A 17,869-nucleotide genomic window follows, 5' to 3' on the forward strand; every position below is an offset into this window, starting at 1 on the left:
GTTGGGGGTGGGGGTGGGGAGACAGGTAGTGTCAAAAGGCAAAGACGCGAAAGATTTACTGTCTTTAAAGAAGACAGCAGTAGCTTGTCTGCAACACCCCCGTCCCCCCCGTCCGCCCGCTTTTTCCAGTGAGGAAATGGCAGCACAAGTGGGTTGGGCAGCATGCTTCGATGACCTGGCAGGTTCCCAGCCCCACCTCTTCGAAGGCTACGTGCTTGGGGTGAGTTGGGGGTGGGGGGAGATTTGGTGACCATTTGGTACAGAGGACTGGTGGGCTTGATCTGTGTTGTTTCTCTTTGGATTCTTAGAATAGAGCTTTCTCAAATGTGTTTAAAGAGAGATTTGGGGGAAAAAATGAGAAGATTCTCTGACCCCTGGATGGTAGAAGAATATTCTGTTCATAAGAGGGAACATAGGATAGAAGGATGTGGAAAACTGTGTTTTTTGAAGCCTATGGTCACTGCCTTGGTGTGGCAGGGGTGCCCACATGGGCTGGAGCTTTCCGAAGAGGAATGTGGAGATCAGATTCCCCTGGGGTTGCCAGTCCCTGGTGCAGCTCTCAGCAGCACCTTTGAAGTCATAGCTTTCCTCCGCTGTCCCAGGAAAAAGAGTAGAAGTGTATCTTGTCACTTGGAGAAAGAAGATTTTTTTGTCCCATTCCAGCAGGTGTAGTTAAAAATAAATTTTAAAATTCTAAAAAAGAAGAGGAATTCTTTGAATGAGGCACTGAGCAAGGCACTGGGGACTCACAGGTGGTCAAAGAAGACATGGTCCCTGCCTTGCTGAGCCTGCCTGTGGGGACTGGGCGGGGAAGAGATGCTAATCAAATGGCCACAGCGCGTGCAGCTGTGAGGGGCAGGCAGAGGCCGCGTGGGAAAGGCAGGAACAGGGCAGAAGGATCAACAGGGACCTGGAGACTGGAGAAGGTGGCCCGGAAGACGAGGGATTTGCACGACCTTGTGTACCGTCCTTTTGTGGTTTTTTGGTCACTTACTGTCTTCACTGCTAGGCAGTACCCCCTGATGATATCAGTGATGTACAGTGCCTTCCACTTTGGAGGTGCTCAGGAAATGAAATATATGTTGAATGAATGAATTTCTAGTTTTAACCTATCTTCATCTTTTTTTCTAAGTCAATAAGTATTGAGTAATTGACGATCAAAAATGTTGATGGATTGTGACTAAATTTGGTTCATAATTGGTTGCCCATCATAGAGTATACAAATGGTAGCTAATAAAAAGGTTTTTAAACAGACATATCTTTTGCCATGTTTCAACAAATTTTAATTAAATTTAACTGGATGTAGATTATAGATTCAGTGTCTTCCAATGGGAGAAAAAGTTCTTCCATCATAATTTTATAAATATATTGAACAGTGTTATTTCTCCACTAATTTCATTTTCTTAATTTAAATTTTTTAAATTATAAGGTAATACATATCTGTCATAGAAAAATTATATATAAGCGAAAGGCAGAAAATCTTAATTCAATGTGTATTGATGTATTTAAAATTTTATTTCATCATACTCAGTGAATTCAAGGAACTTTGTGATGAAAAATTCCCTGAAGAGTTGGATATAATCTGTACTTAAAAGTAAAAGTCTTAAAAATTGATTTTTTTTCCCTCAAGAGCTGAACATGTGGACCATGTTTTGATTCTGATTTATGGTCATCAAAACTAAATTTTCGATTGAAGAGATACTTTGCAATTTGTCATTCTGTTAAACTGTATTATATCCACTTAGAAGACGGGTTGATCAGCCTCCTAGAAACTCGCTGTCTTGCATGCTGCTGCTTATGAGCCTTCATTTGGGGGTAGAAAGGGGAAACCTCAAGGTATTTAGTGTAAATTTTTCTCCTGCCTGCCATCTTTTCCATCTTTCCAATATTCAGCTTTCTTTTTGTTTCTCTTCTCCCATTTCTCCTCACTCCGTTTCCTTCTGGGGATGTCCTTCTTCTTACTCTCTCTCTGGTCCCATTCTCTCTCTGATTGGTGCAGTATTGCTTTGAAGAGGATTCGGGGGTCTCTGTAGGCGTATAGGATGGGCCGATGGAGCTGTCTCTTGCACCTCCGCTTTCTCCTTAATTTTTACAAAGCACGTGTATTTGCCGAGGCCATGGATCCCCAGTGGGCCTAGGGAGGATGCCACAGGCTGTCTTGCCCAGGAATTTGTCAGACCGGAGGTCTCTTGGTTATATGAGATAGGGTCACATTTCTGAAACTTACAAAATTGCATCCACCCTAAAAGGCCAAATGTGAGAGTTTGTGACTGATCTCATTCTTGCAGAAGGAAGTAAAATGAAACCATCACTGGAGTTAGGTGTGTCTGTTCCTGGCTAATTAGCCCCTGACTATCTCTTTTAATGTATGCTTAAGGAGTGAAGCAAAACACGACCCAGCTGGATTTTAGTCAGAAAAATTTAATTGCATGGCATTATGGTTTTTTATCAGAACAAGCTAGGTACAACTTCTAAATTATATTTTGTTATTTCTGATACTATAGTCATCAAACAGGGCAGAGTCACTGAATTCTTCCATAAATATATTTGAAATTAATAATTATGCATTATAGCAGAATGTAAATTCTTTAACATACAGTATTTAGAATCATTTCTATGAGCAACTTTCCTTTTTGTATAGTTAAATGCCTCATTGAAGGTGATTAATATATTCAACTTGTTTTTCTTTAAGTAAAAATCAGTCTGGGTAGAGAATTCTTTAGAAAAGTAAATATCTGATTTTGAGAAGTGTTTGTGTCTTAGAGGCCACTTGTGTGTTCTAATATTTTTTTTTCTTCAGAGCATTTTGATTCTTTAGGTTAAATATGGTCTTTTGAGAATTGTTTTAGGAAATACCTCTCCATGTATTTATGGAAATACCTTTATTTTATTTTAAAAATGCTTATTGTTAAATGTTTAAAAAACATGAAAAACAAAAAAACCTTAACTCAAATGTATTTTGTTCCTGTGCAGAGCTGTTAATGTTTCAAAGCTGTTTCACGTACTAGATGTTTCTGAATTAGGGATTCACATAATAATGAATTCTGCTTATTTTGGTTCTCCACAAAGGTTTGTTGTATGAGCTTAAAATAAGCCTGCAGCTGATTTGTGTAACACATATTAACTGTTTGTTTAGTTTAAGTGCATGTCTGTATCTCTCGTTTCTGATCACCCTGGAACATTTGCATGCCGCGCAGCAGCCATCTTCTTTTATACTTTATTAAATATCTGTCAATTATAAATATCAAGGTTTTACATTAATGTCAAGATAGTACATCAAAAATTCATAGAATATGTGACTTTTTCCAAGGGTATTTAATACTTAATGCATTTGTGTCATTTTTCTTTCCAGAGATATTGACAGGTTTTATTAAGTGTTTGTTAGGGAGATTTCATTTTTATCAAGGGACTATAAAGAGAAGCTGCATGCTAAATCAATTTTTTAAAGCCAGAATATTGTTCATTTTTTCATCTTCAAACACTTATAATCCATAGATTTTATTTAAATTTCTTCTTGGTTTATTTTTGTTTTATGTGAGTGATAGTTCAAGACAGAACTTTAATAAGGATCAAATATGCTGACTGTAGTGGTTTTTAATTTCCTTAAGCATAGCTACCAGACCCATGCAATATGGTAAATTCTTCAAAATGTCATACTTACATATTTAGCAATATTGCTCTTTTTTATTGAAGCCAAACAAACAATTTTAGATATTAATCTTTCCCAAACATAGTGATTATTTTGTACTCGGTACAATATTACTGTGTCTCACATGGAATGCCTCCTTGTGCTGGAAGAGGGAAGGAGAAGAGTGCGTCCCTGGGTTGCCTGGCTCTGTAGTGCTTCAGGCCTGATTATGAGCCACAGCAATGGTTCATTTCTCCATCTTCATATATTTATTGTGCTCAAGAAAGTAAAAATATTAATCACTTTAAAAATCTGGAGAAAATCCGTGTATTTATTGGGAGGTGTGGGCTGAGGGGAGGTAGCGCTTCAGGAGACCCCATGGCCTGCTGCTGCTGGGCCGCCGGTGCCTGAGAGGCCCTCTCAGTGTCGTCTTTCTGACAGTGGCAGGCAGAAGCCTCCCAGGAACCCTCCTCACCCATCCCGTGTGTGTCTGTGTCTCAGAATCTACAGTTACAATTGGTTTGGAAGCTAAAACCAATTGGCTGCAGAGAGTACGTTTTCTGTTTTAATTGTACATTTTTATTTTTAAAGTGCAAGCTAGGAATGTCTTCTAGTGAAAAGGCTATTGCAATCAACAAAACCTTTATAAGCACCACTTTGCTTCATTAAGTGAGGAACGCTCAGTTATCCTTTGTATAACATATGAGCTTAAAGATTTTCATCTAAGGATATTTTAGGAACTTTCCAGTAACTTCAGATTAATAATTTTTGGAAGATGTGTTTTAACTTGGTCTTCAACAGGGAAAAAGGTTTTTTTTTTTTTTTAATACAGTCATTATCTAAGCTTAAATGAAAATTGTTTGGGATAGACATTTGTCTTATCCTTGTTCACTTCTTCAGAATAAGTAAAACCATTTATTTTCAAAATTAAATATTTTTAAATTATGAATATTTTTGATATTTGAATGTCTCAAGATTCTTATAAAACTATTATATAATAGTTTTTAGAGATAGCAGAGATTTTTCTTTTTAGAAACCAAATTTTACTTGGGTAAAGCTGAAGTAGTAGCTGTTTTTGATAAGCCCAGTTTTTGGTTTACAGTGAGTTGCTTTAAAGGCCTTGCCCTGGGAAATATCAAGAACTCTGCGACTGTAATCTACTCTCCCAAGATGCCAGTAGGTGGCGGTAGTGTCATAGTAATGAGAGCTCTGTGGAGAGAAAGTTATTTCCTTTCTCCATTAGTGTCACATTTTGCTTCAGTGTCACTGTTAAGTGCATGTGTCAGTGGCAGAATCTTTTTTTTAACCAGAATTATGTACAGTGTGTACACCCTATTTCTTAATAAGATAAGAACAACTATTTCTAACAGATTCTGCAAATATTATGTAACCATGCAGCCAAAATGATCTTCAAAATTAATCTGAAGAGTGCAGTGACACATTTTTTTCTTGAGTTTTTTTTTTTTTTTTTTTTTTTTTTAATGATTTCATCAGTACTGTGAGCATGGACTTGTATGTTGGGTAAGAAATGTGTATGAATAGCAGGAAGAGAAACATTTTGAAGAGTTAATTTTCCATCTGTTGATGGAGATTACCCATGTTTGGATAGTTGTGTAGGGTCCAAGGCTGCTTAAAGAACTTTGAGAGTTAGAAGACTCTTCAAGTTATTTTTAGATTTAGCATTTCGAGATTTAGCATTCCAGTTTTGAATATTGTCATCTTTTCTGCCATTTAATAAGTCAGACTTCTTAGTGGGGGTTCCAGATTTTTAGACTTAGACATTTAGCATTGGAACTTACTAACTTTCTACAGTTTAATTCTACAGTTTAAATAAATTAAAATACATAAAAATAATAAAAACAACACTTTCCCACTTCCTAGAGTATGAAAACAGGCATGATGTGCAAAGTTCCCAGTTGATCGGGTAATGCGAAGTTTCCTTTTATTGCAAGTGAAAGGAAATTTTAGCGATGGAATTCCTTTTCTTTACACTTTTGAAGTTTTTTTGTGGTATTTCTTGTGATCAAGTTAGTTTTTAGGGGAAAGGTAGTTCTTATATGCCAGTTTATACTTTAGTAAGGAAAGACCTGAACGCTGATGTGGTTAAGTTTAATAATTAAATGGAAAACATTTTTAGGACTCTTAGAACATAACCTTGTATTTCATCTGTTACAAAGAAAAGGGAGTGAGAAGCTTCAATCCTGTAGGATTCTCACCTGTCTTCACCATGTTGGTGACCCTCCCACCCCCCTAACCCCATAGGATTTCCGCATGTTCCTGTATCAGCTAGAAAATGCCCCTGGACAGTATATTATTTTATATGTTGACTTACAATATGCCTGCATTAATTTCATTTTTATCACAGAACACATTTTTAAAAATATGTGAATAGCCAGCTGGGCCTGGTGGCTCACACCTGTAATCTCAGCACTTTGGGATACCAAGGCGGGAGGATCATGAGGTCAGGAGTTCGAGAGCAGCTTAGCTAATATGGTGAAACCTCGTCTTTACTAAAAATACAAAAAAAAAAAAAAAAAATTAGCTCGGCGTGGTGGCACACACCTGTAGTTACAGCTACTTGGGAGGCTGAAGCAGGAGAATCCTTTGAACCTGCGAGGCGGAGGTTGCAGTGAGCTGAGATCGTGCCACTGCACTGCAGTCTGGGCAACAGAGTGAGACTCCATCTCAAAAAAAAAAAATTATGCGAATATATTTTTATATTTTGACATTTCTTCCAAAGGGTTAAAACTGGGCTAAAAGACTCAAGGGGAGAGACGGGCACCTGGGAACTAACACTCAATTGGCAGCCTTTTGTAATACATAATTTGCCTAAAATTGCGCACTGAGCACGAGCTTTTGTTTTCTAATTGATTTATGGTTTTAGCTACTTTTACCTCATCCCCTACTGTCCTGCGTAGGGTGCCAGCGAGTACATTACAGTGAGCGATGATAAATTACAGTGCACTTGTGATGCCAATGCGTCAGGAGTGAAAACTGGAGGCTACATGGAGCTTCCTGCATTAACAGTGGTGCGGAGACCCGGCTTCAGCAGGATTTCATTTGTATCTCAGAAATAACCATTTGTTCATTTGATCACTTATTGCAATCTGTCTGTCAGACCGTAATTGAAACTGAAGATCAAAATTGTACTGTTAACAGCTTTTAATTTCTTATTTGAGACAAAGTTTTTAAGTGCTTGAAAGGCCTAAGGTGGGGGACATGGTGAAGAGAGAATATGAAATCTATATAATTTTCTCATAAAAGTGAAGTTTTAGTATTTTTACCAAATGTTCTTTTGTCCAGGAAAGAAGTAAAATTCAAATATGCTGATCTGTTTTGTCGTTATCCTATGTGTTTGTGAAGTTATTTTACAGTCTCGTAGACCTGCACTTCTCCTGATTTTCCGTGCTTGAACCGCATCTGCCGTGTGTATGGTTCATGTGCGAACAACAAGTTGATTCCCATCAAATGACTTAAGTCAGAGAGAAATGAAAGAGCTTTTAACCGATTAGAGTGCCTTTAATTGTTCCTTTTGTTGACATGGGATTTGAACCCTCTCAGAAGGCCTGTGCGGTACATCATGGCATGAGGTGCAGAGTGGGGCCAGGACAGACCTGGCTTGGGCGGCTCCGCGTTTCTGCTTAGATCCAGTGCTTATTGCGTGGGCGTGCCTGCCTTTTGTAAAGTCGGTCCACCTTAAATTGTGTTTTGCGCGGTGTCTGTGGGTGCTAGTATTGAAATATGAAGAAGCAGATTTATGGCGGCTGCTGGGCACAACAAATTAAGTTGACAGTGATGTATGAGAGCATAACAGCGCGATGATCCCTCTGTAGCACGGCTGGACGCCGCCTGCTTCATTTGGCTCTTGTTAGGATCTGTTAGGCAGCTAAATAATGAAATTCTGCTGACTGATTTCTGTTTTCTCTTTTTCTCTTTTCACCTCTGCTTTCTAAAACTTCTAATTCCCAGACCCATCCTCATGCCAACAAACTGCCCTTGAAGGATTCTTTCACTTATGAGGACTACAGGTTGGTGTGGGCTGTGTGTGTGCCTATGTATTGGGAGTGGTTTCTAAGTGAAGTGGGATCCTGGAAGGGAGGGAAGGGCTTCAGTGAGAAGTGACCTGCTGTGACCATTAAAGCATCCAAACAGAGCTCATCTTTCAGAAGTTATCATGAGCAGCTTGGATAAGTATCGGCATTTTCATAGCTGTGTAGAAATTGCCATTAACCTGTCATGGCAGGGGATTAGCTGAGGTAGCCAAATGCTACTTGAGATTAACATTAGTGTTGGGTGGTCCTATGGATTTTTCTTTTCTTATTTAAAAAAGACGATGTCAGTGTAAAATGGGGACTTTTTTTGAACGGAGAGATTTAATTCACTGCACGGTGTAATAAAAAAGTCACATTTTACATTTCTTACAATTCATAGAGGATTTCTGATCAGAAAGGAGTTTTATGGTTTGCTCTTCAATGAGGCTAAAAATAGGTGCAGAGTCAGCATTTGGGCAAAAGAGGGTTGGGTTAGGGGTATCGGGGAGTGGGTTTTGTGAGTCATGAAGACCCGGGAAGGGGCCTGAGCCCTGCGCAAAGCCCTCCTTCCGGCTGTGCCTCTTCGGAACAGTCTCCTTTAAACACTCACTCCTGCATTTCCCCTGGCTCTTTAAAACCCTGGGTTTGTTTTTAAATGATGATGAAGGCCAAACATTACCTTTGTTACTTAGGAAAAGACTTTGTACATTTGTAAGAGGTCAAACCTAAATTTTTGGTTATGTTATTTCTTATTGTACTTGGCTTTTAAATGTTCCAACCTTAAATCACCATTTGTCTTGTTATAGGTGGGCAGTCTCTTCTGTTATGACGAGGCAAAACCAAATTCCCACAGAGGATGGTTCCCGCGTGACCCTGGCTCTGATTCCTTTATGGGATATGTGTAACCACACCAACGGCCTGGTAACGACCTCTTCCCCTGTGTTGTGTTGAATCTGGGAGGCTGTTGTTGCTAAGCTTTGGGAGGGGGGTGTTATTCCACCTACCCATCGTACCCCCCCCCCCCCCCCCGCTGCCTCCCTCCGAAAGGAACAAACAAAACCAAACCAGCCACTCCTCCCCACCGCCCACAAATAGAAGCTGGTATTTTTCTTTTACTGCATTGACTAATACTGAAAACTGGGAGCTTGAATCTTATACCATTTTCAAAAGCCACAGTGAACTACATGTATTTGCTAAGCCATAATTCCAGCCTCAACATTCATTTTCTTTTCTTATTGTACCACAGACTAAACCAAAGTTTCTTTTTACTTATTCTCTTTAAAATGCTCATTTATTGGGGAAAAAATAGTATTTCTCATTTTCCCTTTTGTGTCTTCTTTTCTTTGCTGACTCTCTGTTTCCAGTTCTGTACTTCTGATTCTTTCTTGTCCCCGGTCCCTTCCCCTGATGGGCTGATGAATCCCTGGCCATGTTTACGAACCTGTGTTTGTTAGTTGCTTTCCCTGGTGCTATGGGGCGGGAGGAGGGGGCTGGTGCCTTGGGCTCCTCGCCCTTGAATGCAGGAGTCAGCTGGCATCCTCACACCTGGGAAGCCTGGGGAGGAGGAAATTGTATTATTATGGTCGCCCACAGCTGGGAAGAGGAGGAGGCAGGCTCTGTTTCTCCACATTCTTCGGATTCCAGGCAGCAGCAGAGGTGAAGCCCTCTGTGCTCTGTGAGAGGGTTGTCTAATAAAGATTTCCTGATACTAGTAGGCAGAAATAGGATACATTTCAGATCATTTTGAAATATCATACTTTATACTAGTATACTGTTTGATTAGGTTTTATGTTCATCTTTTCTCTGTCAGCTTTCCTTGTTATTAGCAGTATTATAAATAGAATAAAGAAATGCCGTGAATGATTATTTCACATTGAATTCCCCAGAATGGCCAGAACACACGTAGTGTGCGCCAGACACTGAAGACAGAATATCCTAGTGCTAATTTGGGAAGGTCTAGCAACAAGTACGCTCTTGAATCTTAAAAGTATTTAAATTGTGGCAAGAAAGAATAGTTCCATTTTTATAATTACGTTTTTGCCTTAATTTGGATATGCTTAATTTAATTTGTAATAAATACTAAGACATAATAGCATGTTTTATAACTTATTTTCATTAATGAATATAATTTTACATTTTTTGTTTTGTTTTTCTTCAGAGGTATTTTAAATTGACCATAAGCTTGAAATTTAAGAAATCTTCAGGTAGCTTTTAATATCTGACTGTAGTATTTTTCTTTTTCTTTTTTTGAATGAGATCATCTGTTCCCAAACTCAATTGATTATTAGAGTTCTTTTTAATAAAATTAAAGCAATAATGCTTGGCTTTACTCTAAACAAACAAAAAGAATTAACATAGAAGCCTCTGTAGCAAGGTGAGCAGTGCCCTACCCCCAGCCCCAGGGTCCACCTGATGGTGTTGAGGCTGCCGCCAGGCCCCCGTGGTCCCTAGCGAAGCTTCCATCCGTTGGCACCTCATACACTCATCTGCACATTGGTTTTTGTTTGGCTTCCATGTAAATGGGATAAAACAATTCCTTTTCCCCTACCAAATGTTAAAAAAAAAAGAGGTTAGTTTATCTCAAAATAAAAGAAAGAAATTGATGACAACCAACGCTGTATTTTCCCTAATATGACTTACATACTTTTTAACCTACCACAGTCCTGGCAGAAACATTACTAACCTGTAGAAGGTTTATTCAGGATGCTGGTACTTTGTCTTACAGTGGTTATGTTCCTGACATTCTGCACTCTGCACTCTTGTCGAACTGTTTCCCATTGTAATTATAAGATTTCATGGGAAATTTACTGGAGTAGAATTTAAGAAATTCTATTTTAACACTACAAAGTTGTATATGATACATATTATTGTTAATGTCTTTTTAAAAATAACGTCTTGAAATCAAGGCTCGGCTTTTAAGAGAAGAGATTTTCTTTTTTGTGTGCGTCTATCCTGACGATCATCTTCTTCTTGTCAGTCTACCCTGACTGTCACTCAGGGAGTAGGTAGAATTTGTAACCCAGCAACGCTGTCTGCTTCTAACAATATCCCAAAAACCTGATTACAGTAGTAGAAACAGAAGAATCAAGTCAGTTAACAGTAATTCCAAACCAGTGACAGCAAGGAAATGCTAAAGAAAGTAAGGGGCTGGATGAACACCTAGGCTAGAGATTCTGGTGAATATAAACTAATTTCCTAGCCACTCAGAGAAATAAATGTAGAAAGGGTTATAAGGTGTGGTACTAAGCTGGAAGAAACAACACATCTTTATATCTTGCATGATTTGTTTAAACTTAATGTAAGCAGCAGGTTTCCTTTGTTGAGGATTTTTTGGTTGATATGAGAAGGATACTTATAAGTGACTGATAGACAGTGGTATTAGTTCCCATACAGAGAATATGTTGGAATAATCAGTGCTTGCATTTGAATCTGCGACTCTACCAGGTGGGATGAAAGGGCAGCTGGAAATTCAAGCACAACGGAGGGAAGTTCTTTTTCAAGGTCCTTCTGTTTGTGTATTGAAAAAAAAATCTAAAACATTTATATTTGGATGAGTCTTACAGTCTCAAAAGCCCATTTTTACAATAGCAGACAAGTTTCTCTGAACAACCTGTCCCCCTACACCCTCTGTGCACACAGGTCTGACTCACCTCTGGTTCCCTGCTATTCTTCAGACACCAGCAGATTCCTTCGCTCTTGCTGTCGCCTCTGCCTAAGACCCCCCCATTCCTTAGGCACTTATGGGACTCACTTATAGACCTCCTACAGCGTGGCTGCCCTGAGCACCCTGTGTGGAATGACTAACGCCTCCAGCTCATCCTGCCCTGTCCTGTTGCATTTCCCTCTATTGTTCAGATCCTCTGTTTCTGCCTTTTTGAAAAATTATTGTTGGTTCACCCCCCACCTCCCATTAGAATGGAAGATCCATGAACGTAGGATGATTTTGGGGGAGGGTCTGTTTTGTTCGTTGCTATATCCCTGTGGTATTTTTTTAATGAATTCATGAGTGGTGAATAAATGAGTGTAAAAGCCCCACGCCTAGGAAAAAAGATCAAAGAAATAAACCAAAATGTTTACGTGATTGTGATCTTATTTTTTCTTTGTTTTTAAAAAATATTTTCCAAATTTTATTTGATGAGGCTGTATTACTTTATCCTCCCCCCCCCCCGCTATGAAATCAATATAATACATATTTGTCGAAGAAAATTTGAAAAACACAGAAAAGAAAATGTAAATGATCCTCACTCTGTTTCCATCTTAGGGATGTATATCGTGTGTGTGTATATCATGCTCTTCCTCCTATGTTACTTTTAATATGTAAATGAAACTAGAATACAGCTGTGCACCAAGTGTGCCATCGAGTTACCAAGCCAGCCACAGATGTGAGTGGTGTGCGCTGCAGGCAGATGGTGGCTTTCAGGGAGCAGGGCTCCATGGAGCTGCTGGAGGCGTCCACTCCCTGCTGGGTTCCTCCTCCAGCATTGCCAACAAACTCCGGCTGCCACCCGCTCCCCTCCCCCGGGGCGCACTTGAGACTCCTGTGGGGCTATTCTCAGTTCCACATGCTTTTATATATATGTATATATATAAATTTTTTTCTCCCTGTGTCTCTTTTCCACTAGATGTCCCTATGGGTAGGGACTGAGACTTTTCATGCCATTTTCCAAGTGCCTCGCTTAGGGCCTGGCATAGGATGGCACTCAATATTGTAGAGGGGAGTTATCTGGCAGTGTGGGAGGCAGGAAGCGGCACGTGGAGCTGGGCGAGGAGGAGGTGGAAGGACTCTGTCCTTGCTTGACATGGGGAGGCTGCCCCTGGACCAGCCCCGGCCCTCCCAACCCCTCCTCTCCTAGTCTGGGCTTCAAGTCAGACCTGGTCAGTGGCTGCAGATTTCTGGGCGTAGGTGGTAATTTCCTGGGGCTCCTGCCAGAAGGCCCTTGCTGAGCAGTGGAGTCCTTACAGCCTTGGAAGGCCCGTCTGCAGGCCCACCACGGGAGGGCTCTGCTCTGAGAGAGTCCTCTAGAAACCTGGCTTCAGGCAAGGGAGGGGCGACGCCTGTGCTTCGGGCTGCAGTTCTTTGCTTTGAGACACACTTTTGATACCATCCTAGAGGAAGTGTTTGGCAGTGCCACACAAAAAAGACACTCAGCCTCCAAACATTCTGACCCTCGCTGAGAAAGGGCTGCAGACCGGGGCAGGATCCCAGCCTGTTTGCCTGTCAGGGTTGCTGTGGACATGTTAAGCTATTTCTTGAGCGTGACATTTGCTGAGAGTGGGAAATATCTGTAAAATACCCTAAACACCCATAATCCTTTCTCCACAATCTCCCTAAATTTTCTCTTCCTTCCCCTAACTTCCCTCCTGTTTGTGCTGCTGGCAGGTCCCTGTGTACCTGTACTGCCAGCACCCTGGGAGTGCCTGGACTCCCTCCTGGGAGTTCATGATATGGGCAGCTTCTCATTCCACTTTGTTGTCGAGGTGATGTTTTGGGGTCAGAAAAGTACATCCAGTGTTGGGCAAGAACTTCATGGAGTTGATTTTAATTCAGTTGAAGTGTTTAAAATGTTCTGCGAGTGAAATGTTCTAGAGTACTTGGCTTCATTTATTTCTCATTGCTGCATATTTCTCACTGGTCTTTGCAGATCAGAAGCATGAAGGACTCTTATACATATGGTTAATAAACCATATTTATTCTTGGGATATTGAGTTTAAAGATTAGTGTTACATGGCCTTCCATCCCAAAATGCCATTCCCTAGATTCAGAAGTCATCTTTTGAATCCAAGCTGTTGATGCCTTATTAGCAAGGAGCACTTGTAGCTGCTGTGAACCTTTGATTCTCCAGGATAAAATGAGTAGGTCAAAAAGTAATCAGTGACCATCGACAGACAACCTAAGAGATTGGGCGCTGCTCTGAAAGACAGGACTCTGAGAAGGAGCTTTTAATAGAAGCTGGAGACCCTTTCCTTTCCCCTGGGGGTTCATGCATCACGTGAATATTCTCAAAGGCCACTTCAGGTTTTAGGTTCTGTGTGCTGAGCACTTGGGACACAGAGATCAACAAGGGGCTCTGGCTTCCAAGTCCGACCGATGGGGAGGCAGGTGCACAGATAACGTGACTTGGGCTGAAGGGCATAAGGACTGGGCTGTGGGAGTGCACAGAAGGGTGGGGTAAGGAGGGGCTTCCCCAGGAAGCCAGGCCACAACAGGAGGAGAAGGTAGTGTCAGGCAGGAGGGAACTGGGACGGCAGGTGGGTGACAGTTCCTGAAGCTGGAGGGAAACGTGAGCCGCCCCCTTATTTGGCCATGCTCGGGAACTTGGGGTTTATTCTGAAGGCAGAGCGGAATCATAGGAAGATTTTGAACAGGAGAGTGACATGTACAATTAGCAACTCCAGAAGGACAGTATTGGGTTTTGAGACTAGGTTCCAAGAGTTGGAAGGTTTTTGCAAATAACAAGCTAGGTGAGAAGGAATAAGGACTGTAGCCACGCAGAGGAATGAGGAAGAAAGTCCAAACGGTATTTACAAGATGAAATGCTGACCAGGTGAGATGCGAGGGTTTCCTTGTAACTTGTATGCTGAGGCCATGACATTGGCTGACCTTCACTAAGACAGGAGAGCTTAGAAGGAGACGCAGGTTTGGGGTATAGTGAGAGGATTTTCTATATTTATTTCTAATGGGCTTAGAAACTCTCACATTGTATTTCTCAGCAGAAAGAGAGGGAATAAAAAACAACAAAGTTATTTTATTTTGCCTTTGCATGCTTGAAAGTTAATTTCTTTAATTCAGAGCATATATCCATAATTCAGAAATAGAGCTTTTCTTTTCCCTGATTCTTTATCCAATGGAACACCCACTTGGGTTTCTTAATGGCCAAACATTAGATAAAGATAATACTTGCAAATGAATGAGAGTTGTGCAGATCATCAGTGAACAGAAAGGAAGCTTAGGTGCACCTGTGGGAGGCGTGGCCTGTGGGCTCACTGCCCTCACTGCCACCAGGGAGGCCCAGAGGCGATTATGTTTTGTTGAGTCCAGCAAGTGACAATCTGTACAGTCTCTTTATCTAACTGTACTTCCTTTATTTCAGGTATGTAATTTTCCATAATCATCTCTGATATAACTAGAGTTAACCTCAGTGCTCAAGCAGTTCTTTGCCCCATTTTCCAAAGCATTCAGATGCACCCTTTTGAGTACCTTTGGATCCCCTTTTTCCTCTGATTGCCGGAAACAAGCTCATAGATTAAGTGAGATGTACGTGTGTTTGCCTCACCATCATTTCCTTCCTCCCCCCACCCGGGCTAGATCACTACTGGTTACAACCTGGAAGATGACCGCTGTGAGTGTGTGGCTCTGCAGGATTTTCGGGCTGGAGAGCAGGTGGGTCTTGTGGCATCTCACAAAATGTGAGCCAGCCAGTGGGCACTAAGTTAACACTGTGTTGGTAATCTTAAAAAGGAACTTAACTTAGGGGAAAAAATGTGGAATTCACATTGAGGATTGTTTTTCTGGAACACATCTTGAGACCTGAACCCGTAGTACACATATTCACTTGTGCTTTACTCACTTGTTGTGCTTTACTCACTTGTTGTGCTTTGCATTGTGTTTTGGGTCCACAGAGAAAAAGATTTAAACACAGTTACTTGCACAATTGGCCTAATATTTGTAAATATTTGTAACACTGTTAACTGAAAATAAAGTATGTTATGACACTAAAACAATTTTTAACATTTCACAAACTGTGTTGCCTTTATTTTTTCTACTGATTAGAACTTTCTTTATGAGAGTAAGGGGCAAAAGCAAGGGAATCTGTTGTCTTATACTTTCATTTTAATCTCTGATTTTTTAATCTAGTAGTTTGGGTGGGAGGAGGGGTAAGCCTTTGGGTGAGTTTGAAAATACGTGTCTATAAATTCCTACGTTCTATCAGTCTACACCCAAGCAGACAGTACAGTCATGGAACTCACATCCATAATTGACATTCCAGTTGAGACAAAATGAAAAATACTTGTCTAGCAAAGTACTGATCTGTTCCTTCTTCAGAAAAGTTTATAAACCCACCTGCTAGGTGCAGGATTAATTGCCACAGGATCTAGAAATAAGTTTCTGAAAGATACTGCTTTACAGTTCCAGAAAAGACCCTGCTGTATTAAAAGGACAGGAAGAACTTGGTGAATTTTAAAATGCAATCTTATAGTAATAGCCTTGCTATCCTTTGGAAGGAGAAGAGGATTATAATAGAGGCCTGGTGACCCCAGGGCACCTGGGGTCCTTTGAGTACTAGTAAGGCCTTTGCTGGCACTTTTTCCTGGCTTCTCCTCTCCTCTCCACGCGGTGGTGGAAGTCGGTGCTTGGTCTCAGGCAGTTTGGAAAGTTGGGAAGATTGCACAGCTTCACCCTTGCAACCTATACCAAACAGGTGTATCAATGCTTTCAGTGTCTAAATGTAAAGTAGCACTAAGCCTCTACCCTACTCTGTGTTAAGAATACATGCCAAGTTTGTCTAATGCCCTTTTCTTTTTTCTTTACTGCATCTCAGATTTACATTTTTTATGGCACTCGATCCAATGCAGAGTTTGTGATCCACAGTGGTTTTTTCTTTGACAATAACTCACACGACAGAGTGAAAATAAAGCTTGGAGTGAGTAAAAGTGACAGACTCTACGCCATGAAGGCCGAGGTCTTGGCTCGTGCCGGCATCCCCACGTACGTAGAAAAACATTGGTTGGCCCTGTCCTGCAGTACTTGAACTATTTCCAGTTGCATAGTGTTTAATTGGTGTGTTAATAAAACTTCTCTCCAGTAGTTTGTCTTAATTCATTTATCCCTGTGGCACAGAAAATTTAAGCCATGGCGACGTTTGGTGACTTACCAGCGTTTTCAGATAAACATAATGTGTCGTTGGGCGCATTCACAGTCAGTTCTGGGGGATATGGCCTGAAATCCTCATTAAGTTAAATAAGTACTGTCGTATCATTCATGTCTTTCACCTTGAAAAGGTTAATGGCCTGGATCAATTTGTTTCATTTAATTCTTTGCTACCATTAGTTTCTGTAATGAAGTCATGATCCTCAGTGATTTCAAGAATTTCTAGTTAAATTCTTTAAGATTTTCTTGCGTTTGAGGCATAAAATGATAAAGAAGACAGGAATTAGGATTCATTAATTCTCCAGGGAATGGAGGAACCATTCTTAATGAAAATGGATTATCCAGACCTTTTTTTATTGAACTTGTCAATATTTGATTAATGATTAAAGTGTAAACTCAACATAAATTATTGTTAACACTTTTTAAAAACCATGTGTATGTTTAATTTTTTGAATGTGTTGTGTGCAACCTGAGATTACAGCTGTTAGGCTCTAGGAAAAGCTTGTGAGGATGGACTCCAATTCTGGATGTCCACTTGCCTCTGCCCAAGCCTGTGGCCTTTTGCAGGGGCTGAAAATCGTGCTTACAGTTCAGATGAGGAGCTGGAATGACCCATTCCAGCTCAGCTCTCCTTGAGGACAACCACACGTACTGTAGACTTAAGGGATCTCAGTTTGGAGCAAGTGGGTAACCGCAGCAGGGTGACTTATCTTGCTTTCTGCTTTTATCAGTTCCAGCGTTTTTGCATTGCATTTTACGGAGCCGCCCATCTCTGCTCAGCTTTTGGCTTTTCTCCGAGTATTCTGCATGACTGAAGGTAAGTCATTTCAGGAAAAAAGAGATGTTGACTTTTTTCTTCTTAAATCATGAAAGTGTAAAGCATAGGGATTCTGATTAAAGGTAAAGTGGATTAAAACTACAATACTTTTGGGAAGAGACAAGATGGCAATACTGGAGAAAGAAGAAATTGATTTGTTTTATGCTAGAAATGTTTTATTAAATCCTCGATGTGTTGTCAGTATTAATTTGTAATACACAAATAATTCTCAACTGCATTTGAAGAAAACTTAAAACATCTTCGATGGGGTAAATATATCAAAATTCTACATTTGTTGCCTGACAGAGCCTCATTTCACTCACAGGGCACTAGTCTTTTTCACTTACATAGAGCAGTTCAGGATCAGTTGATGCTGTGATGTTGTGTAGTCAGCTGTGGCATACGTGGACCGTAGGACTTTATTTGTTAACCTACTCTGAATTCTAAATCTGAAATTGCCAGCAAGCATTTTAATGCCAAGCATCCTGTTAGAGTAAATAACATTGCAAACAGAATCTGTGTAG

At 40.5% G+C, this 17,869-nt stretch overlaps 1 protein-coding gene across 3 annotated transcripts in view; it reads left to right on the plus strand.

Moving 5' to 3' along the window:
- Positions 1 to 17,869, plus strand: part of SETD3 (SET domain containing 3, actin N3(tau)-histidine methyltransferase) — an 85,686-nt gene that overhangs the window by 60,278 nt on the left and 7,539 nt on the right. For 2 of the 3 annotated variants that reach the window (XM_063643909.1, XM_055288228.2), the window contains exons 7-11: positions 7,598 to 7,656; positions 8,466 to 8,580; positions 14,966 to 15,040; positions 16,200 to 16,366; positions 17,260 to 17,345. In XM_063643909.1, coding sequence (XP_063499979.1) covers positions 7,598 to 7,656; positions 8,466 to 8,580; positions 14,966 to 15,040; positions 16,200 to 16,366; positions 17,260 to 17,345 — 502 coding nt within the window. Of the gene's footprint in view, positions 1 to 7,597; positions 7,657 to 8,465; positions 8,581 to 11,333; positions 11,741 to 14,965; positions 15,041 to 16,199; positions 16,367 to 17,259; positions 17,346 to 17,869 lie in introns of those variants that run through there. The other variant, XM_055288229.2, reaches the window with a different exon arrangement.

Source organism: Symphalangus syndactylus, chromosome 8, assembly GCF_028878055.3.
Source record: "Symphalangus syndactylus isolate Jambi chromosome 8, NHGRI_mSymSyn1-v2.1_pri, whole genome shotgun sequence".
Classification (NCBI taxonomy): domain Eukaryota; kingdom Metazoa; phylum Chordata; class Mammalia; order Primates; family Hylobatidae; genus Symphalangus; species Symphalangus syndactylus.